At 42.7% G+C, this 19,666-nt stretch overlaps 1 protein-coding gene across 1 annotated transcript in view; it reads left to right on the plus strand.

Annotated features, from left to right (window-relative positions):
• Window positions 1-3,830: 3,830 nt before the first annotated feature.
• The window catches only part of VAT1L (vesicle amine transport 1 like), a 55,210-nt gene continuing 39,374 nt past the window's right edge, over window positions 3,831-19,666 (plus strand). The window contains exons 1-3 of the mRNA XM_017828830.1: window positions 3,831-4,163; window positions 8,626-8,755; window positions 12,508-12,723. Of these exons, the coding sequence (XP_017684319.1) occupies window positions 3,934-4,163; window positions 8,626-8,755; window positions 12,508-12,723 (576 nt within the window). The 5' untranslated portion in view covers window positions 3,831-3,933. The remainder of the gene's footprint in view (window positions 4,164-8,625; window positions 8,756-12,507; window positions 12,724-19,666) is intronic.

Genomic DNA, 19,666 nt, shown 5'->3' on the forward strand with positions numbered 1-19,666 from the left:
CACTAGACAGAATTTTGTAACAGCAGACTGTAAAGAAAACAATGTTTTGGAACTCAATGTATTAAAAGCTGCTTTGATTATGCATTAAGGCAGCCAGAACATATATCAATATGATTTTACTAATTTAATTTATAACTGTTGGGAAAAAAATACATAATTTAACTTCAAAAAATGTTTTTCATACTTTATTCTCTAAGACAAAATGTGATTTATGCCTCAGAGAAAATTACTGAGATAAAAATGCAGTATTATGCACACTAACTGAGGATTTGTTTTTGCCACTTATGTGTTACTTCCTTTGAGCAAAGTGATTAGCCATTATTCAGGGTCTTACTTGTTCCTGCTAAGAAGAGAAACTGATACAATGACATCAAGTCCTTCTTGAACACAAACCTCATTGTTCTTCCAAAAAAAGTGATATAAAGTACATAATGAGTAGTGTGGAATAGTTCTTTTAGGAGTAGTGTAGGATAGTTCTAGTGCAGGATAGTTCTTTTCCACAAAGGTCTGAGGGTTGTTTGGTTTGGTTTGATCTCCACACAGCATCAAACCTTGCATTTACTTCATCTACGTTTTTGATCAGCCTTCCACACAGTCTGTATTTCCAGTAGCAACTTCAATTTCTTCTGGTAACTTATTCCAAAAGTATGGTGATACTACATTTAGATTTCTCCTAAATGCCAGCTCCCCTCCATGAAATTCAGGCCTGAACCCTCAATTTGTCCCTGATATAGTCATATATAGGGGGATATATAGATATAAAATATATATATAACCTATGTTCTTTTGCAGAACAAATGATTATGTTCTGAAAATAAAGGATCTGAATGAGGAGGAGATGTTGACTGCAACTGCCAAGATTTATGCAGGATTTATTTCCATTCCCCTCCTTTTCTGCACAGCATTTTGAAAATCACTATTGCAAGGAACAGATATCACCAACTTGGCCAGCAGAAGAAGATGGTGACAAAAGAACTCTTGATTCCCTTCTGTTGAGGTTCTCACAGCATGTCCATTACTATTGTATTATTTGTCTATATCCATCAAATCGAGCCCTGTGTTTTCACTTTTACAGGTCTAAGTCAGTGGCCACTGAAGTCAGTGGAAAGCCACCACTGGAGAGCTTTTACTGAAGTCTTAAGTGATAGGAACGGCCATTCCACAGCCTATTCCTAAAGTGGTTAAATTTACAGTCAACTGTGAGAATAAATCCTGCTTTTATATCTCAGTGTAATCTTCTGTACTGCATCATCTAATGTTCTTAAAGGAGTGGTTACGAATTAAATCAAAATAATGGAGTCGGGATTATGGAAAAATATCTGCTACATGTTACCTCAGTTGCCACAACTGACCTGTGCAAGTGCTGGTTCTGCCATACATTGTGTTTCCACGACATAACCATCCATCAACATTTTGACTTGCAAGCAGTGCATGGTGAAGGTACTTAGGATAAATTACGTTTGGTTCAGGACTAAGGGTGACTTAAAGCAAGAGATAGCTTTAAATCATTGTGGGGAGAGTTGATCAGAAGACTCACAAACCATTGGAAAACAAATATAGTCTGAAGGTCCAGATTCACTTCTTTGGCTGTCCCAGACTGCTGGAGTGACGCGGGTGAGCTGTCCCGCAATCTCTTCATCTTTCTGGATGTCACTCAGTTGCCATATGTTATCTGTTTTACTTTCCCCAGTCATTCTGCACTTCACCATTCATTTGAGTTAGAACTGTAACAAGATGCCAGCTGAGTGAATCATCTGGAGTCAAATGCATGTTATTCTTTATTCAGCTGCTTCCCGCCTGGTCATGCATTCAAATGGCCAGATCTAAAGTGACAGAACTTTGTATTCCCTGTTACAGCACTGAACCAGCCAAGTGTAGGGAACAGGGAAGGGATATTCATGGTATTACCAGGGGAGCAAGAGAGGAAAAAAGGTTCCTGACCTGTAAAACTGTTTGATCCATCCACAGAGTTACTTAGAATGAAGTGGATGCCATCACTTTAACACATCACTCAGAAAATTCTTGATGGTGTTAATGAGCTGGTTCTGAATCTTTGTCCAAAACATATCTTAAGGACAAGGTAAGAGGTGTTTAAGGCATCAGACTTCACTTCTGATAAAATCTGTTTGAGCTTCTTGAGATAACAAAGCTAGTGAAGCTTCCCTGAGGTTAGTACTCCTTCTCCCTTGTTCCTAACAGGTATTTGTTTACTGCTTCACTTATGACAGGCTTAGATGACAAATTCTCAGAAATGGCCTTTAAAAAATACTTTGTCCGCAAAGAGACTAGACAGAAAAAAAACAAAAGTGTTATATAAAAAGTACAAAGGAATATGTAAACTCTACCCATTCCTCCACTATCTCACTTTGTTAATGTGAATGAAAATATTTTACTCCATTACTCACTATAGCTAAGACATTCCCAAGGTTTTTTGCTTCCTTTTACTACTTGAACACTGAATACATGACCCAAGATGAAATAAATGCATATAGTGAAATTAGGGAATATTGGTGATGAACTCAGATCACTACAAATTCACAGCCTAAAGAGATGGTGGTGATAATCCCTAACAGAAGTCAGAGAGGTCTTGAAACTCAGTTGCTGCAAGGGGCTTGGTGGGAGAACTGTGTCCAGAGAGAGGTCTGCAGGAACACTTGCCATGCACAGAGCATGGTGCAATGAATTTTGAAACTCCATAAATATATAATTTTAGGCATGTGAGAAGCAGATTTACTCAGACCATGGGGCCATCAACAAACTGATGCAGGGGTCTAATACCAAACTCAACAGGCGCTCTGTCAACATCCATGGAACCACAACTAGCAATCCCTCAAAATCCAGGCTCACCTATCCCAGGTGAGGCTGCAAGCACTGACCATCATTAACACAGAGCTAAATGGCTGATGCCTGAGCCTTGTTAGGGCTTCAAACCAGGCCAGTCCCTGGAAGCTCCAGCTGGTGAGTGTCCTATGCCCTGTGCTCCCATTAAAGGATTAAGCTCCCCACAGGAACAGCAGAGACCGGCATCGATCACAGGAAAAGACCTGCAGTATAAAGGCTTAAAAGTGCATTACAGCAGTCTCAAGCTTGTATTTCTGTGCATGAATCAGTCGTGAGGCAGCTGCCTCATGTATGGTTTTTCTGATGCTAAGTGTTCATTGGTTTGGCCCCAAGAACAGCTCCAGGACAAGGAATGGGGAAGGAGCAACTTTGCACACCAGGCTCCCCAGTGAGGCTCAAGATCTGGGCACCTCGAGTGGAGACTTAATCCATGATGCCACGGAATGACAGAGTGGATGGTGTGACCAGCCAGCCTTTCACCTGCCCCCACGCCCAGCTCCCGGGGGCTTTGGGCTGTACCCTGGCCTAAGGGGACAATGGGGTTGTTTAGCCTGGAGAGGAGGAGGCTCTTCTCTTTAGCCTGGAGAAGAAGGGTGACCTTATGGCTCCCTACAACTACCTGAAAGAGGGGTGTAGCCAGGTGTGGGTCGGGTGAGGTAACGAGTGACAGAAGAGAGGATGTACTAAAGCTGCACCAGGGGAGATTTAGGTTGGACCTTAGGAGGAATTTCTTCACAGAAGGGGAGATTAGACATTGCAATGGACTGCCTAGGGAGGTGGTGGAGTCTCCATCCCCGTGGAGGTGTTTGAGGAAAGACTGGACGTGGCGCTCAGTGCTCTGCTCCAGCTGACAAGGTGGTGTTTGGTCACAAGTTGGACTCGCAGAGGTCTCTCCCAGCCTCATCCGTTCCGTGACTCTGTGCCTGTGCACCGCAGGGGCGCGGTGCGGGGCGCTGCCCCCGGCCCGGCGGCCCCGCGGGGGCGGGCGGACGGCGCAGCGCAGCCGGTGCAGTGCGGCGGGCGGGCCCGGGCGCTCCGCGGCCATTCCGCTCCGCACCGCGCCGGCACCGCGGGAGCCGCCGCAGCCCCGCCATGGCCAAGGAGGGAGCGCAGCGAGCCGAGGAGACGGAGCAGATGATCGAGAAGGAGGGCGGCAAGGAGGCGGCCGAGGGCGGCGCGGCCGGCAGCCTGCGCGCCGGGGACGCGAAGGAGATGCGAGCCGTGGTGCTGTCCGCCTTCGGCGGGCTCAACAAGCTCCGCGTGTCCAAGAAAGCCATGCCGGAGCCGCAGGAGGGCGAGCTGAAGATCCGCGTCAAAGCCTGGTCTAGTATCGCCCCTCGCCCTCTCTTTTCCCCCGCGGGCGGTGGCGGGGGGCGGGCGCGGTGCGGGACCCCCGCGGGGCCGGGCGGGGAGCGGGGCGGGGGTCCCGCGTGTTCCTGCCGCGGGGCATCCCCGGGCTCGCAGCCCCCCCGGCTGTCGCTCCGGCTTCCCTCACCTGTGGCTTCCCCGCGGGGGGAGCCCCGCTCCCGCTGCTCCCCGTCCCTTCCCCCGGGTCGGGGCTCAGCTCGGGCCGCCCTGGTCCGGGCAGGGGTCTGTGTGCGCTCGGCAGCAGCTGCGAAGGGGGAAAAATTGCCGTTGAATTTCACGGTATTAGCTGAGAGAAACGAGGGGAAAAACCCGGCCGGCTGCATTCAGGGATTTGTTTTCTTTGAGAAATGTGGATAGCAGCTTGTGTGTATTGCTCAGCACCCGTCCCCCTTTCCCTTCTGACAGTGGCTGTTGTTTTTCTGCTGGGAATCACTTAGGTCACCATCCTTTTTTCTCTGGAGCTGGTGTGGCAGCGCGGCTGGAGCTCGGGAGAACTTATCAGTGTTAGTCCCTGTGCCCAGGTGACAAGTGGCTGCGGTCTGGCAGCATCCTTGAGCGAGCTTTCCTAGATGGCTTTTTTTTTAAACTCCCAGAAAATCGCAGCAGACTGTTGTTTTTCCTAGATCACCGGTTCTTAGTGCACGTGTTCCTTCATGAAAATGGGATTAATTCTTTTAAGTGAAAGAAGCAACATTAGGATCTTATTACACAACTTGATGTACCAAAGACTGAATTAATTTTGTCTAGGCAGGGATGTATCTTCTGTTGTCCTCTTCTGCTATGTGAAAACATGGTGCTTCTGGAAGATAAATTCCAAGGTGAAGGCCAAATTGTTTACTTTAGAAGTAACTTGCATTAAAAATTTTGCTGGTATGGGGCAGTAAGCTTCCTTTGAATGATGTATCCAGTGGATGTGCCTCAGATCTTGGAATATGCTGGTAGGTTAAGGTAACTGTGTCTTGACCTGTTCAGACACTGGGTTTTTCATCGTGTACTTGAGGGGATCATAAGATTTGTGACCTGTGTGAGTATTCTCCATGCCAAGGTGTTGCTTATTGTGATATCCATCAATCTGAATAAGGACTAATAAATAAAGAGTTGAGATTTTTTTGCACTCTTTTTTTTTTTCTCTCCACTGGTCACACGGGAAAAAGCAAGAAATTCTCTGCTAATTGAATGTAAGAATGGTAGCATAGTAGCTGCTGGGAAGCTCATTTTGCTATCAAGCAGGGCTGTAATTCCATTTGAGAACAGTCTGTCTTGTTTGCTGAGTGATCTGTTTTTTTCTCAGCCACTGGTTTAACAGAAGTTAACATGCAAAACTTAAAAATGTTCTGAGTACTTGGACATATCCCTTTAAATAACTGAGGGGTTTACAGCACTCTCCAGTGCCTGTATGAATTCCACTTTCATCAGAGCAGTATCTCTGTGTGTATCACAAATAGCAAATTACCTGCACAAGAACACTTGGCTGTAAAACAGAAATATTCAGCTCTGCTACAGCTGCCGTTGCTCTCCAGGGTTGCAGTGTCAGTAGTGAGCTGTGTGAGTTGCACACGTGCTGTTTGACATCAGTGCTCCTTAGTTAACTGCCAGGTTGCACAATGCCACGTGTGTTTGGGAAGCTTCCCTCGGAGCCAGAGGGAGCCTGAAGGCTGTATGGCATCTGCTTGTCATTCCTGACTGGAGTCAACCACGGGGCTTGAAATGTGACCTGGTCACCAAAGTGTGCTTCCAAGCAAAGCAAAATCAATTTGCCAATCTTCTTGACCCAAGCCTGTAAATGCAGGAGATTGATCGGGATGATGATGGAGTTGGGCTGTAGTCTGGGAGACCGAGTGAGAGAGCTGTTGGCTTTGCCCAGGGCAGCGTGCACATGTTGATGGATGCAGTGCTGAGCACACCGAAAATGGGCTGCTCTGGTCATCAATACGTGGTACAAATCATGTTTTCAGTTGTATCAGCTTTGCAGTTGACCATCATTGTAGATGATTACTATTTTTCTGGACAGATTGATGGAGAAAAATAATCTTTATTTTAAGAACAACGTGCACCTTGCACAATAAATAGTATACACCAGTAAAAAGTGAAAGTTTTGCGTGGTCTCTGAATTCCCTGGGGATGAAAACCACTTAGGTCATATGTACACATTTTGTAGTATGGTACTAGAAATGGAGGATATGTTGCTATTAGCACTAAGCCAGATGAATAATTCCTTTGAAGGTCTGGAATATCAATGATCCAATTGAAAATGTGTCAGCTGAGATGAGTCATGTGTTAGCCTCGTTCAGTGACTAAGAAATGGAACAGCCATTGATGTCCAAGCTGAGTCACAGCTTTGTATATTTCCTGAAACAATTTTTGATTGATAATGATGAAGCAGTTGAAATTGCTGTATTTGTTTGTACTGTAATTTGCAGGCAGCAGAACATTAATATACATATTGTTTAAACGATGAGACAAACCAAAGCAGTAGTTCATATGGGGGTGTGAATAAGGAATGGTGCCCTGTAATTACCTCCCTGTGTTTTTCTTTTCTCTCTTATAATTATTTCTTCCTTGTGCCACTGTACATGTGCGTCATGAGGAATGAGGCAGAAGTGACCCTCTGACTCTATAACTGTGAGGTAACAGCTCTTTACAAAAACTGCAGCAGTTAAAAGGAATCCTAAGTGTAACAGAGTAGCAGACACTTTATCAGTGTCTTGATCATATAGTATGGGTGCTCCTGGATAAAAAGCATGAGATCTGATAATTTTAAACCTTTCCTGCACAGGTAATCCAGTCTTGTGCAGTTCAGAGAGACATCCCTACTCTGTCACAGAAAGGTTCTTGCAGAACCTTATGGTAATTAGCATCCTCCCCATCTTCGTTTGCATCCAGCTCTTGATTTAGGATCAAAAACACAACTGCAAGAAACTGTGCCCTTTTTGCACGTATTCAAAAGGCCTGAAGTTAACGTGCACAGACAGTGATTGCCACCATCAGTGTTGTGGGGGTTCTGGGTTTGTGGTGTGTTTTGGGGTTTTTTTTGTCTGTTTTTTTGGTCCTCTCCCCCAGATGATGACTTCCTTACATGCGTTTTGCTGTTTGGAATGGAATTTCTCTTTCATTATCAACATTACAGCAGCGATGTAAGGAGGTGGTCTTAGCCACTGGATAAGAAGTGACCTTTCCAAAATAATTTCAAACCTTCCAACTTAACTGTGTGAAAACCTTTACTAACCTTCCATCTGGTTGATATTATAAGCTTGCTGTATGAGCATGTTGAAAGTTATGAGTTCAGGTTGCTCTTAAACCCTCCACCATAATTATGAATGCTTACATTTGGTGGGATTTCCCTCCCTCTCCCCAGTGACCTACATCCCATGAATGCTGTGTTGTCTTTGTGCTTAGGCTGTGTGTCTACTCTGTCTTTTAATTGGATGGGTCTGTTCAATCTGTTTGTGTCTTGATTAGTGTCTGACTAAGGCTCCATCTAATAAATCCTTGTGCACGTCAGTAACGTTACGTGTCCACGCAGTTGCTGGGATCATATGTGTGAGTAGGACTGGCTGTGTGTTTGGCTAACAACAAATACAGGGCTGTGTTTTGGGGTAGTGGATTAATGCTGAGATGTATTCTAACTAGTTAGGAGTTTTAAAGTTTTAACTATGGCATTAAGGCCAGTAATCAGTATACGCACATAGTAGATAAGTGGTGCCTTTTATTGTGGCTGCCTAGAAAACCACAAAATTTTCCTTAATAAAATTGGATAGAATACAAAAGACAAATCAAAGGTGCTTTAAGATTTTTGCAAAACTGAAACTACAGGGGAAGATGTGTATTTTTTTCTGAGCAGCAACCCTGAGGACTTCAAAGACCTAAATAACTTTTGCAGAACTGCTCAAATGTGATCCAGGAAGGAACAGTTTTAAAACAAGAGGCTATTTGCTATCTGGTACTTAATAAGTTCATGTAAAAGTTTGGACTCCTGCCTGGAACAAATACAAGATGCATTCCTGGGGTCACATCAGAAGTTAGGACAGTTACATCATGTAGCTTCTTAGCCCAAGATATCTATAAACGGTGAGGTTTGGGATTTTATTCTTAAATTGACCTGAGTTTACTTGCCAGCTAGTAATGCATTCATAGAAATTATGTTTCCCTGTATTGAATTTTTAAGTGCCCTGTGTGACTCCTAAACAGTCTGGTAAGCTTGGGGCTGATGGCAGATGTGGTTGCCTGGCACGGGCACCCTCTGCCCGAGGCCCCCGAGGCACAGAGTACAGGGAGTAGGAATGTCTGCTGGGTCCCTGCAGAGCTTTTTAATGCTGCCCTGAAGTTTCCTGGTTTTCCCATCCCTTAGCTCAGGTTTTCCTCCTCTGCTTTCATCTGTGGCAATAGTCTTGATTTTATTTTTCCTGTGTCTTACAGTGGTTTGAACTTCATTGATCTGATGGTGCGACAGGGGAACATCGACAACCCTCCCAAGACGCCACTTGTTCCTGGGTTTGAATGTTCTGGAATCGTAGAAGCTCTTGGAGACAGTGTGAAAGGATTTGAGGTAATATTTTTTTATTTTCATAGTGGGATATATAAGTCTCATATAAATAATCACCAGTTCACTCTGTTGTCCCTCGTCCCTTCTGCTGTGCCAGTGACAGGAGCCTTCACCACCCTGTTGAGGTTTGAAAGGTCAATTTTTCCTTGCTGCTTCCCAAGCATGAGAATGACCTCTGGAATTAGTTTCTGAAGCTGCCACTGTCATCTCTTTAAAATCCCTCCTGAAAAGTCACTTCTGCCATGTGTGTATCCTGATGGCTAAACAGGAACTGGAAAGCATAACTGATGTCTTCTACTAAAGTGAAAGCAATTAAATTACCTTGTTGAGTTTCTTTTCTTGGCTGTATTTGCTGTCATCACTGCTTTTTTCCTCAAAGTCAAGGTGCTGCTGATTCTAGTTCCAACTTTTGATCTTGAATTAGCAAGAGCCCCATCTGCAATAAGCATTGCTTCTTACAATTGTGTGCATTGAGGAGATGCAGATTAAATTTGGACCCTGATTCTGGGTATAGGACTTGTTCTGATTGCTCAGGAAAGGGATCCATTTCACCTAACAGAATGTGATAAGTGAGAAATAGTTAGTGTATATCATAAAGCTTTCATAACTGTTTATGGACTCTTTTGTATCTCTTATAACATATAAACAGCATTTTGTCCTGCCTTCTATTCTTTTATTGATAGTAAACATCTGTATTCTCTTCAGTCTTGCACTTTATTTCCTGAGTAGGTAGAAAATTTTGGAAATAAAACCTGAGTTAATACATGTCAGTCCTATCTTAGGTATTTGTGGAGTCAGTCATGTCATCAAGTAATCACATTTTCTGAATTCTTATTACATCTTAAGAAGGTAAAAATAAATATAGATATTTTCATTTAAAGATAACATTTTGCACTTCTAAAAAGCTGTAAAATTTCTCAGTTGAATGAATATAATGGCCAGGTTAGCTCCAAGTAGTGGCTCAGTGATGAGGTCTTCTTAGGACATTTCTCTCTGTCCCCCTCCTGCCCCATCTCTGCCTTGAAACAAGTCATGGTCTTTCAATGTATTTTACTACAAGCAATAACTGAACAATAATTTTGCTGTTTGAAAAACACTCCTGCCTCAGTAGTTCCACTCTAGCATCTGTGTTTTATAGTTATGCTCCATGTCACAGAATATTTTATGAGAGGAGTATAGAAAGTCTCTGCTCTAGATCAGCATTCTCATTTTAGAAGTTCTTGATATTTTTAAAGGGCATCATGAGGTTACAGCATATGGTGCTTGTTTGAATAACATGGCACCTGACTGAATATATTGTGTCTTTTTTTAGAATTACATCTTTGTTCTGACTGTGGAACGTGTCTGTGCACTGGTGTACTCCCTGTAATTGAAACAAGCCATGGTATTTTATTTTTTGCATGTGATCTGCATGGTAGTGTTTGAGTGATCCAGAAGAAGGGTCGACACTCAGAGCCACTCCTGTGTGTAGGTGTGAATCCATCAGCAGGAGAACGTGCCATGAGGAAGATGCAAGAACGTTCTGTTGGTTTCTTTATGGAATTCTTGCACAGAATGGGAGCACACCAGATGCTTGGTGTCCCCTTGGCATATGTTGTTACCTCTGTCCAGAGCAATGGCAGGAATGACAAAGATTGCACCCTATATCTTCTGGCCTTCTTTCCCTTTGTAGATCTACTCTAGTTCAAGTCCTGTTTAAAGTCGTGGGCATTTTGCGCCCTGTAAAAAAGTCTTACAGACCCTTAGTCTGTGCTACCTGAGATATTGCCATCCAGTTACTGTCTTTTTTGTGGAATAATGTGTAATGCCTATTCCTTCTCCCATTTAAAGAGAAAAGAGAAAGGTGGTTTCTAATCATCTCTGCTGTATCAGGCCTGATTTCTCTCCAGTTGGGGGGATGATTCTCAGGAACTGAGGTCTAATCTGACGTGATGACTGGGCTCTGTATAGCCCATATATTTGTGGTAAAATGTGGTGTGTATTGTTACTAAGAAATCCCTTGGGAATCACCAAGAGGGACTTCTCTGCATTCTTTTTGGTAATCATTTATGGTTTATGGCAAGGATACAGGGCATGTTAACATCTGCACTAATTAGCCCCAGCAGCCTTTATATTTTAGACACTTCTCTTAAGTGCAGGAGGGAACCACAGAGTGGTTACCACTGAGGCATTGTTAATTTGAATGTTTTTCAAAAGGAGGGGGCATCTCAGTGAAATTGGAGTGACAGTTCTGTTTCAGCATTCTCATTCTAAAAGAGACAAACCCTTCAGAGCTGTCAGCAGCACCTTAGCTTTTAGCAAACCTGAGATATCCCAAAGCCAAAGTGATGACAAGTACTTGGGAGACCAAAATGTGCTTGTGCTGTAAACATTTGCCTGAAGGCAAAAGTATTGTGCTTTATTTCACACCTGTAGTGTTTATAAAGCATTAGAGGTATTAGTAGAATGTAAGAGAGTATAAGGCAGGTAAGCAAAGTTATTTTAGAGGGACAGCTGCTGTTAGTTTTAGTTAAAACATAAAGACCTGAAGTTTGCTATTCCTGAGTTATACTGTGGCTCCATTGAAGAGCTCCTTTCATGGTTAAGGATGCTGGTTTTGTTGGTGTAATCTAGAAAGGCAAAGGGGCTAAGGCAAGGAAAGAGGTGTGTAGGGGCTGCTGGTGACAAGCCATTATGGAGTATTTGTGAGAATTGTGCCTGTGAAGGTTTTAATATACACTGGACAAACGTTTGCTCACTGTGGCTCTCCCTCATAGCCCCAGCAGCTCAATTTCTGCTTTAAGGTTGTACCCCTGCAGAAGCCTCAGAGCTCCTGTTGCCTTGTTGTTATTCTTGTCCACCTGTGGAGAGTCAGTATCTCTGTTTTAAAAACCTGAAGCTGCAATGAAGGCCATAGGCAAACATATGAACCTGATGTGCCTGCACCTCTGAAAGCTCTGAGGAGCAACCAACTATATCTAATATTTACAGAAAATCTTTACTTCTCCACACTACCATGTATTTTTCAAAGAAACTGAGTAGAGAAATGTTGCATTCAAAGATAACATTTCACTGCTCCTTTAAATCCTGTGAAATTCACTTTGTAGATTTCGTAGTGCCTTAAAATCCAGAGGTATATTTTTGATGTTTAAGGTGGCTGATTTGATGTTGCGGGATCAAATTGTGCTCTGATACGTGGCTGTAGAAATGACAATCATGGGTATGTACTGGTAGAATCAGTTAATAAGATAATAAAAATAGAGAATGGATACAGATGGTGTTATTTTCTGAGTGCTTTCTGAACCCTTTCATGTGCTCCATCTACCAGAGTACAAGGCCTCCCCTGCTCAATCCACCCAGAGGAAAGTAGCTCTAAATTGGTGTGAGGACTGAGAAAACAAAGTGAAAATTATCTTAGGCATAATTTTCTTTATTCCATGCATCTCATCAATATAATTATAACCTTTCCCCCTTGTTTCTGTCTTTGAGCAAGTTATTAGTAAGAATGCTGGTTTCATTGTTTACATTTGTAATTTAGGAGCTCTTTTGCTAGCAAAAGATGATCTGGTTATTTTTGCTAAATTAAAAAATTGGTAAAAGCCCAAAGCTGAGCATCTTAACTGCTACTTTGCCAAAGATGTGGAGGACCATTTTCTTCATAGTCAGCCAGTGAGTGACCCACAGCTTGAACAGAAATGTAGAAGGTCTTAACAAGTTTCTCTCTACAGTTTCAATCACAATCATATTGTCAATGTTGTTTTCTTCTTTGTTTGTAGATTGGAGACAGAGTCATGGCTTTTGTAAACTACAATGCCTGGGCTGAAGTAGTCTGTACCCCAGTAGAATTTGTTTACAAGATCCCAGATGACATGAGTTTTTCTGAAGCTGCTGCATTTCCCATGAACTTTGTAACTGCCTACATGATGCTCTTTGAGGTTGCTAACCTGAGGGAAGGCATGTCTGTGCTGGTTCACTCAGCAGGAGGTGGGGTGGTAAGTTGGAACTTTTTCTTACTTTCCTGTCACCGAGTAACTGAAGCAGTTTGATCCACCTCGATTTCTGAAATGAGCCAGAACCTGCTGTTGATTTGATATCAGACTTCCCTATGTGTGAGAGATTCCAGTGAGAGGAACTGCATCTGTTTTCCCATCAAAATGCTGATGTGAATGGTTGGCAGGAGCTCCTGATGAAATAAAAATGTTGTGACTTAAAAACCTCGCTGAAAAAAACCCTAATTGGTTGTCAGCAATCGAGGAGCAAATGTTGTCTCAAATGTTGCACTGCTGAACTTACACACTTGTACTTCTATGTAAATAAAGTCTGTAATGACAGGAATAAATTAGCTCCCTGCACGAGGTATTTGTAGGTAATCATAATCCTCCTTATAGTAAATATCCCTCTTGGAATACTCCTGCACATACCGTGTGCAGTTGTGTGTGATGCTTTCTCTGTGAAGACTTTTTTTCCCCATTGTTGTAGAGGGATTGAAATCAGTGAAAAGTTCTCATGTGAACCCTGAGGAAAAGGTACAGATGCTGAATTGGAGTCTGGAGTGGTGGCTGTTGCGTGTCATAGTTTGGATCATTCCTAAGGAGGCATTGTGTGGCACAGGCAAAGCGACACCAGGATGAATTTGGGGGAATACCAGGGCACACAATGAAATACTCAGCAATTTGTGTGTAACCAGTTCCTTGAACTATCTTTTAGGAAAATCTCTCTACTTTGGAAAATGTTTAAGTTTGTTCAGAATGATGAAGTCCTTTTTCATAAGACAGATTTTACAACCTGAGAACATTAGCAGAGAGCAGTCTTTCAAATCAGAGTACCTCTTCTGTGTTCCTGTTATGCCTTATTTATGCTAAATTAATATTCTGTCGTCTACTGAGGCCTGGTGGGCAGCCCCAGACACTTTCTCCCTAATTCTGTGCCCTTAGACCTTCTTTCAGGTTCTCATATAAATGAAGGTTGTAATCAAAGGAATAAATTCATGAGTTCCCTGTACAAAGTATTTTTAGCTAACAGTAATCCTTCTGGCAGTAAATGGTCCTATTGGAATACTCCTGTAAATGAATGGAATTTATAATCGTATTATGCTTTGGCACAGCACAACCCCAAGTGTTAGGGCTGACTATTGTTCTTTAATATTAAATCTCTTCGTGTGGAATTCGGGACTGTTAAAGCAACATGAGGCCACACATTTAGGGGAATATTCTGCAGGAATTGAAGGCTCAGCTGTAGCTCTAAGGCCACTTGCCCAACTGGTGCTACACAGACCCAGGCTGAGCACACAGAATTAGCCCCAAAGCAATCCCTGCACATACTGTGTGTATCTGGAGAAAATGAACTCCTACTCCTTTTTAAGATAAAGCATCCTTGCTAAATTTCTTTGTTTCTTTCTCTTTCTGACCTCACTCACCTCTGTTATTTCTTCCTTCTCTTCCTGAAGGACTGTTAATGCTCTGTGCTCACATAGTCTTCTGCTCTAGTGCCCAACCTCTGTGCTGGGCTGTTCCTGGAGGGAGCTGCTGGCTTCCTCTCTTATCCCAGATGCTCAGTGAGCAGCTTTTTTGGCTGGTCCTCTGCTGTGGCTGCTCAGAACCTTCTCTGAGAGAAGCTGCAGGAAGGATGGGTCCTGCTTGGCTGCCAGGAGAACAACAAGAAATCAGATCCGTCACTTGCTAAGTAGTTAAATAAAGCAGAGTTTCCAAGGGAAAGACCAGACATGCAGGAAGAACAGCCAAGCTGCCCAGTCACTGATCAAGGGCTGTGTAGGATCCAGGGGGAGTGTATGTAGGAGGGAGACAGGGCTGACTGACCTACAAGCCAGGATGGTGATCGCTGTCCCAGGGGAGAGTGCCTCACACAGCCCCTTGTTCTGTGGAGCATGTACAGCTAGAATTGGTAAGAAATTTTCCTACTGCTTTACAGGTAAAAAATCACTCTGGAGGTACATGGAATTTTTTTCTTTTGGCTAAACAGACATGAAGATTTCAGAGGGATCTGTCTTACTCTAATAATCTGTCTCTTAATCCTTTGAAAAATTTAACAACCTCAATCCAACAAATCATTCTCACAAAGCTCTTTGTCAATGAACAGAAAACTGGTACTGAAATTGCTATAGGAAAAGGTATTTTTTGTGCTGTTGCTTTAATAGATAGAAGGCCCTTTCCCACTTTCTGCAAGTGGGAAATCTGTCCAGTTTGTTTCTAAATGTCAGAGAAATTCTGCAACACTTTAATGAGACAATAGGCTGCCTGTGGGACTAGAAGTTTCTAATTGTTCCTTTCTCATTATGCAAGATCATTATTTTAGCTGCTTCAGGCAGTTTATGAAAAAGAACTTGTTGCTTCTAAAATGTTTGTGAGGTTCTTTGTTATGGCTCCCCAGTCCCCTTTAGGAGGATCCTGCAGCTTTTACAGTAAATCAAGTCAGTGAAAATTCTCTAGGACCTTTACTCTTCTGTATTATCTCAGTTTATTTATGTGGCCTTATTTTGTTTAAAGATATTTTTGGTAGTGAGGTAACTATAGCAATTGTTTTCCCATCTGTGCCTGGAGTGTGATTAGTAGGGAACAGTATCCTTTAATGTCTGACAGGATCCTTTAGATAAGTCAGCTTATTTATTCCAGAAGTTCCAGGGGACATCAGAAGATGATGTAGAGAAAAAGGAAATGTGCCGAGATAACTTGTCTTGAAAAAAGTGTCACATACCTGTCTCTGTGTTACAGATTTGAATCCTGTTCCCTGTCCCAAATGAGTACCCTCTCTGCCACCCACTCAGCAGAAAGGTCAGGGCATCATGCCACCTTCCCTGGTCATGGAATGAGACATGGCTGTTGTAGGGAAGCACCCTGTCTCCCCCAGCCAGGAGAGAAGTGGACACTCAAGCACTGGCACTGTTGCTGTGTTGTAGCCTTCCCTTAGAACAGGAAGACCTGCTGCAGTGCTCAGAAGTGGGGGTTGAAAGGAGACATTCCATTTGGTTTTCCTAGGGCTGGCTTGTTGATTTTGATTGTTTGGAAAAGGGCTGCTTTGGTTCTCCTGGCTCATTTTACCCCGTGATATGGGGCAGTTAAGAGAGACTGACTGAGCTCTCAACCTGAGCAGTGAAGTAGGATGAAGAAATGTCAGGAGCCTTCTTGGACAGCACGGTACAAACTTACAGCTGCTTCCATGATTCACTGAGGCTTTGAGAAGAGGTGAATACCTTACAAATCATTCTGTTACCATTGCTCAAGCTGCTGGACCAAGATCTAACAAGGTTGTCACACACTCCCTTTCAGCCCTCTGCTTGGCAAGATACTTAGGACTTCTGCTTCGACTGTTATATGGAGTAGCAGGTCAGTTTGGTAATTAACAAAAAATATAATTGCTTAATACAAATAGATTTTTAAATGCTGAAAGCCGCAGAAGTGTCTGAGTGTCCTTCTGAACTGGTTGCTGAAAAAGGGAGAAAGCAGCTAACACTAAACTTGGTATATAAAAATCAATTCTCAGAATAATGAGTTTGCAAGAACATATGACTTACTGTAGGACATATATTGGTCCATCTTAACTGTAAAGTGCTGTAATTAATGTTTGAAATGACTCTAAGACAGTGGTGGAGTAGCTCCTTTCCCAATTATGCTCCCACATCTTTATTTCAAGTGAAGCAAAGTGGTGACTGAAGCAAATACCCTGAGAAAACTGAGCAGTAGTGTGCACCCTGCTGGGACTGGCCTGCTGCATGAAACAATTAGTTCTTTAAAATGAAGACTTTCAATGCACAGGCTTCTATGAGATTATAAAGTTGCTCTTAAAATTATTAATGTAAACTTGTAGACTGTATCCTGGATTATCTGAATTAGTATAAATACAGGATTCTATTAAAAAAAATAAGGGAAAAAACTCTTAGGCTTTTTCCTTCGAGCTTTAATAAATCCAGTCTCTGTGATATCTACCTGTAAAATTAATGCTTTCAGAGGTTTAGATTTGTGAGAGAGAGCCATTATGTCCATTTGCTTATTTGTTTGTCTCTATGTACTTCCTGTTCTGGATATTTGGAGCACAAAGTCTTGGTTATTTACCAAGTTTTTGTAAACACTTCAGTTTCATCACTTAGCCCCTCAGCAAGGCAAAATTATTAGCCAATTCTTTAGCATTTTGATCTTGCAGATGCTAAAAATAAGCTGCCTTTCACGCAGGAGCATTGATTGCCATCCTGAAGCTGTGATCTGACCTTCCCTTTCAGGCTCAGCAGCAGAGGAAGTGCAAGCAGAGTAAGTTACAGATGCAGTTCTCATGTTTGAATTTGAAGGGTAGATCTGACTTGGCAACAGATTTAGGCCATCCTGGCAGGATTGGTTACTGCTTGGCAGGAACCCTCTTTTTTTATTGTGTCTCCCCTGCACAAATTGCAAATATTTGAGGATGTGTTCCAAACTGAAGCACTGAAGTGGTGATATTTTATCTGACAATGATCTGGCATTTCTTAGTAAATCTAGTCACCTGCTGTCACAGACAGCAGAAAGGAACCCTTTCAAGAGAATGATTAAATTTCTTCTTGAAAAAATACCTCGCTTGGTGAGAAAACTTTCTCAATTTCCAGACTGTATTTGTGACCAGTTAATGTATGTTTCTTCTTCTGCTGGTGTTGTCAATGAATTAAAATTAGCTACTGTTCCCTCTTGGGGCACTTCTTTCAGATCTTTTGGATAGGATGTGTATGTTTTTGTGGCTACAGCAAGCTCACAATCAAATCTCTCCTGCAGAGCCTGTATTTTTCAGGCCAAAAGCAGGTTTGTTTGCTCATACCCCTTTTTTGTAAGGCTAGATGTCTGTTTACTGGGTCATCCTGCAGCCACTGCTCCAGGCAGATGTGTTTCCTGGCTCTGAGCTGGTTGACAGCAAAAAGCAGCACTAAACTGGTATGAAAGCCAGAGCCTTTTAAAATAGATCTCACAGCATTCCTGATCCTTCTAAACATTGTATGGGTAGACTACTCTGTCGGCACTTAGCAGGTAGCAGCACATTAAATAGCACTCTTGTGTTCGAGTCAGAACTCCTTGAATGTGAATAATTAGGATTTACTCTGCTCCTGTGGTGGTCCTGGCCAGCACACTGTGCAACAGCATTAGTACAGCCCACTTTGCTGACACCTTTACCTGATACCTCCCAGGACTGCACTTGCTATTTTTCATATTAGCAGTTCGTAGCCATTCTGCATTTGATAAAGTGCTTTCCTCTTGTTTCATCTCCGGCAGCCGAGGAAGGGAATAAATCAGCTCACACAGAGCTGTGTTTAACCAAGCCTAGGCTGCTTGAAGTACCAAGCTCTCTCACTTAAAGCCAGACAGGGTATGAGGAGGCTGAGCTGAGCTGCCCTGTGCTGCTGTATGCCTCCAAAGCAGGGGATGTGCTCCCTCAGCAGCGCAGGAGAGCCCCAGTGCCAGGGCTGAGGCTATTTCCAGACACTGCCTCAGAGCATAATCTGTTAATCAAACACAAAAGCCCAGTGAGCCATACACAAAAAGCAATTTCCCTGACCAAAGCAAGCTGCAGTCTTTGAAGGCCTTTCTTTTTGCACTCCCTAGAGCACTTGTCCTTTCCCCGAGTCACCTGCTGAGTCAGGTCACAGACAGTGCTTAACTCTTCCTTGGCTGTTCTGCCCTCCCAAGGAGAGTGTGTATCCTCTGGGCTAGGCTGGGCTGGGGTGTGGTGGTGTAGCTCCACTGAACTGCAGAGGGTTTATGCCACGTGCAGATTCAGCCCTGAGTTTTTGATTCACCTCAGCTGCACAAGTCTACAAAGGGGTAGGAAAACACACCCTGCTAATTGTTGCAGAAAATATTTTAAAGGGTAGAACAGAGCATGGTTTAGTGGTGACTCTTCCCATCCCTCTACTCTAAAACTTGCTGTGGTGCACTGAGCGTGTCAGATGCTGCCTTAGGCTCGTCCAAGAATCACATTTCAGTTTGTCCACACTGCAGTGTTCACCCCAGTGTTTGATTTCCCATTTCCTTTGCTGTAATTGGGAAAATGACACCTTCAGGAGATGAAGTGCTGTGTATGAGACTTCACCCAACACCGGAGAAGAGTTTGCCTTGATGCCAGGAGATTAGTGGGTGTTTTCTCTTGCAGTTTGCTTGCTGTGTTTGTGTACTCACCTTCAGGTGTGGTTGTGCGGAATCAAAGCATTTTGGAAACAGGGATTCTCCTCACGTTCAGTTCCAGACAAGTTTCTCGTGCAAGATTAAGCCTGAATGCTATTTTTAAAAACGCTGTAGCACCTTTGGACTGCAAAAATATATCACAGAAATGGTAATTTTTTACTGATGCTATTGCTTCTAATAGATGTAGTTTTGCAGGGTGGTGTCTTTTACATGGTTTATTCTTTCTTGCTATAAATCTGACCTCAGTTTACATAATAGCAAAAAAGATGCTTTCTTGAAAGTATTCTGCCCTATACCTGCTGTAATTCAGTGTGCAGCTTGCACCTCAGACTGAGGTCTGGCTGGTGGCATTAGATCAGACCCTTTTGGAAATCTACTAAATTGTACACCTTATTTATATTTATCCAGCATTACATTAGTGCTAATAAGCTAATTAGATTAGTAAATTGGAAGTTAGTAAGTTTTCTTCTGTTCATGCTTTCTGTATTGACTTTTAAATATCAATGCCTTTTTTTTAACTTTGAAATTGTTTAAATGCACAAAACAGTCTATTTAATTTTTGCTTCCTAGAAATCTACTTTTCCATTCTTTTATGTGATTATCTCGGTATGAGAAGTTTCCACTCCTGCAGGTTTAGAGTTGAGTTTTAATGCAATGGAATAGAAAGAAATCTCAGGGGGGTTTTTAGAGGGTCTGAAACTACTGTTAGGATATCAATTTATAATAATTTACAGAAATAATATATGTGTAGATGAGGTTCAACATACTGATTTTATAGATTGAC

This window comes from Lepidothrix coronata, unplaced genomic scaffold (assembly GCF_001604755.1).
Source record: "Lepidothrix coronata isolate B3197 unplaced genomic scaffold, Lepidothrix_coronata-1.0 Scaffold153, whole genome shotgun sequence".
Lineage (NCBI taxonomy): Eukaryota > Metazoa > Chordata > Aves > Passeriformes > Pipridae > Lepidothrix > Lepidothrix coronata.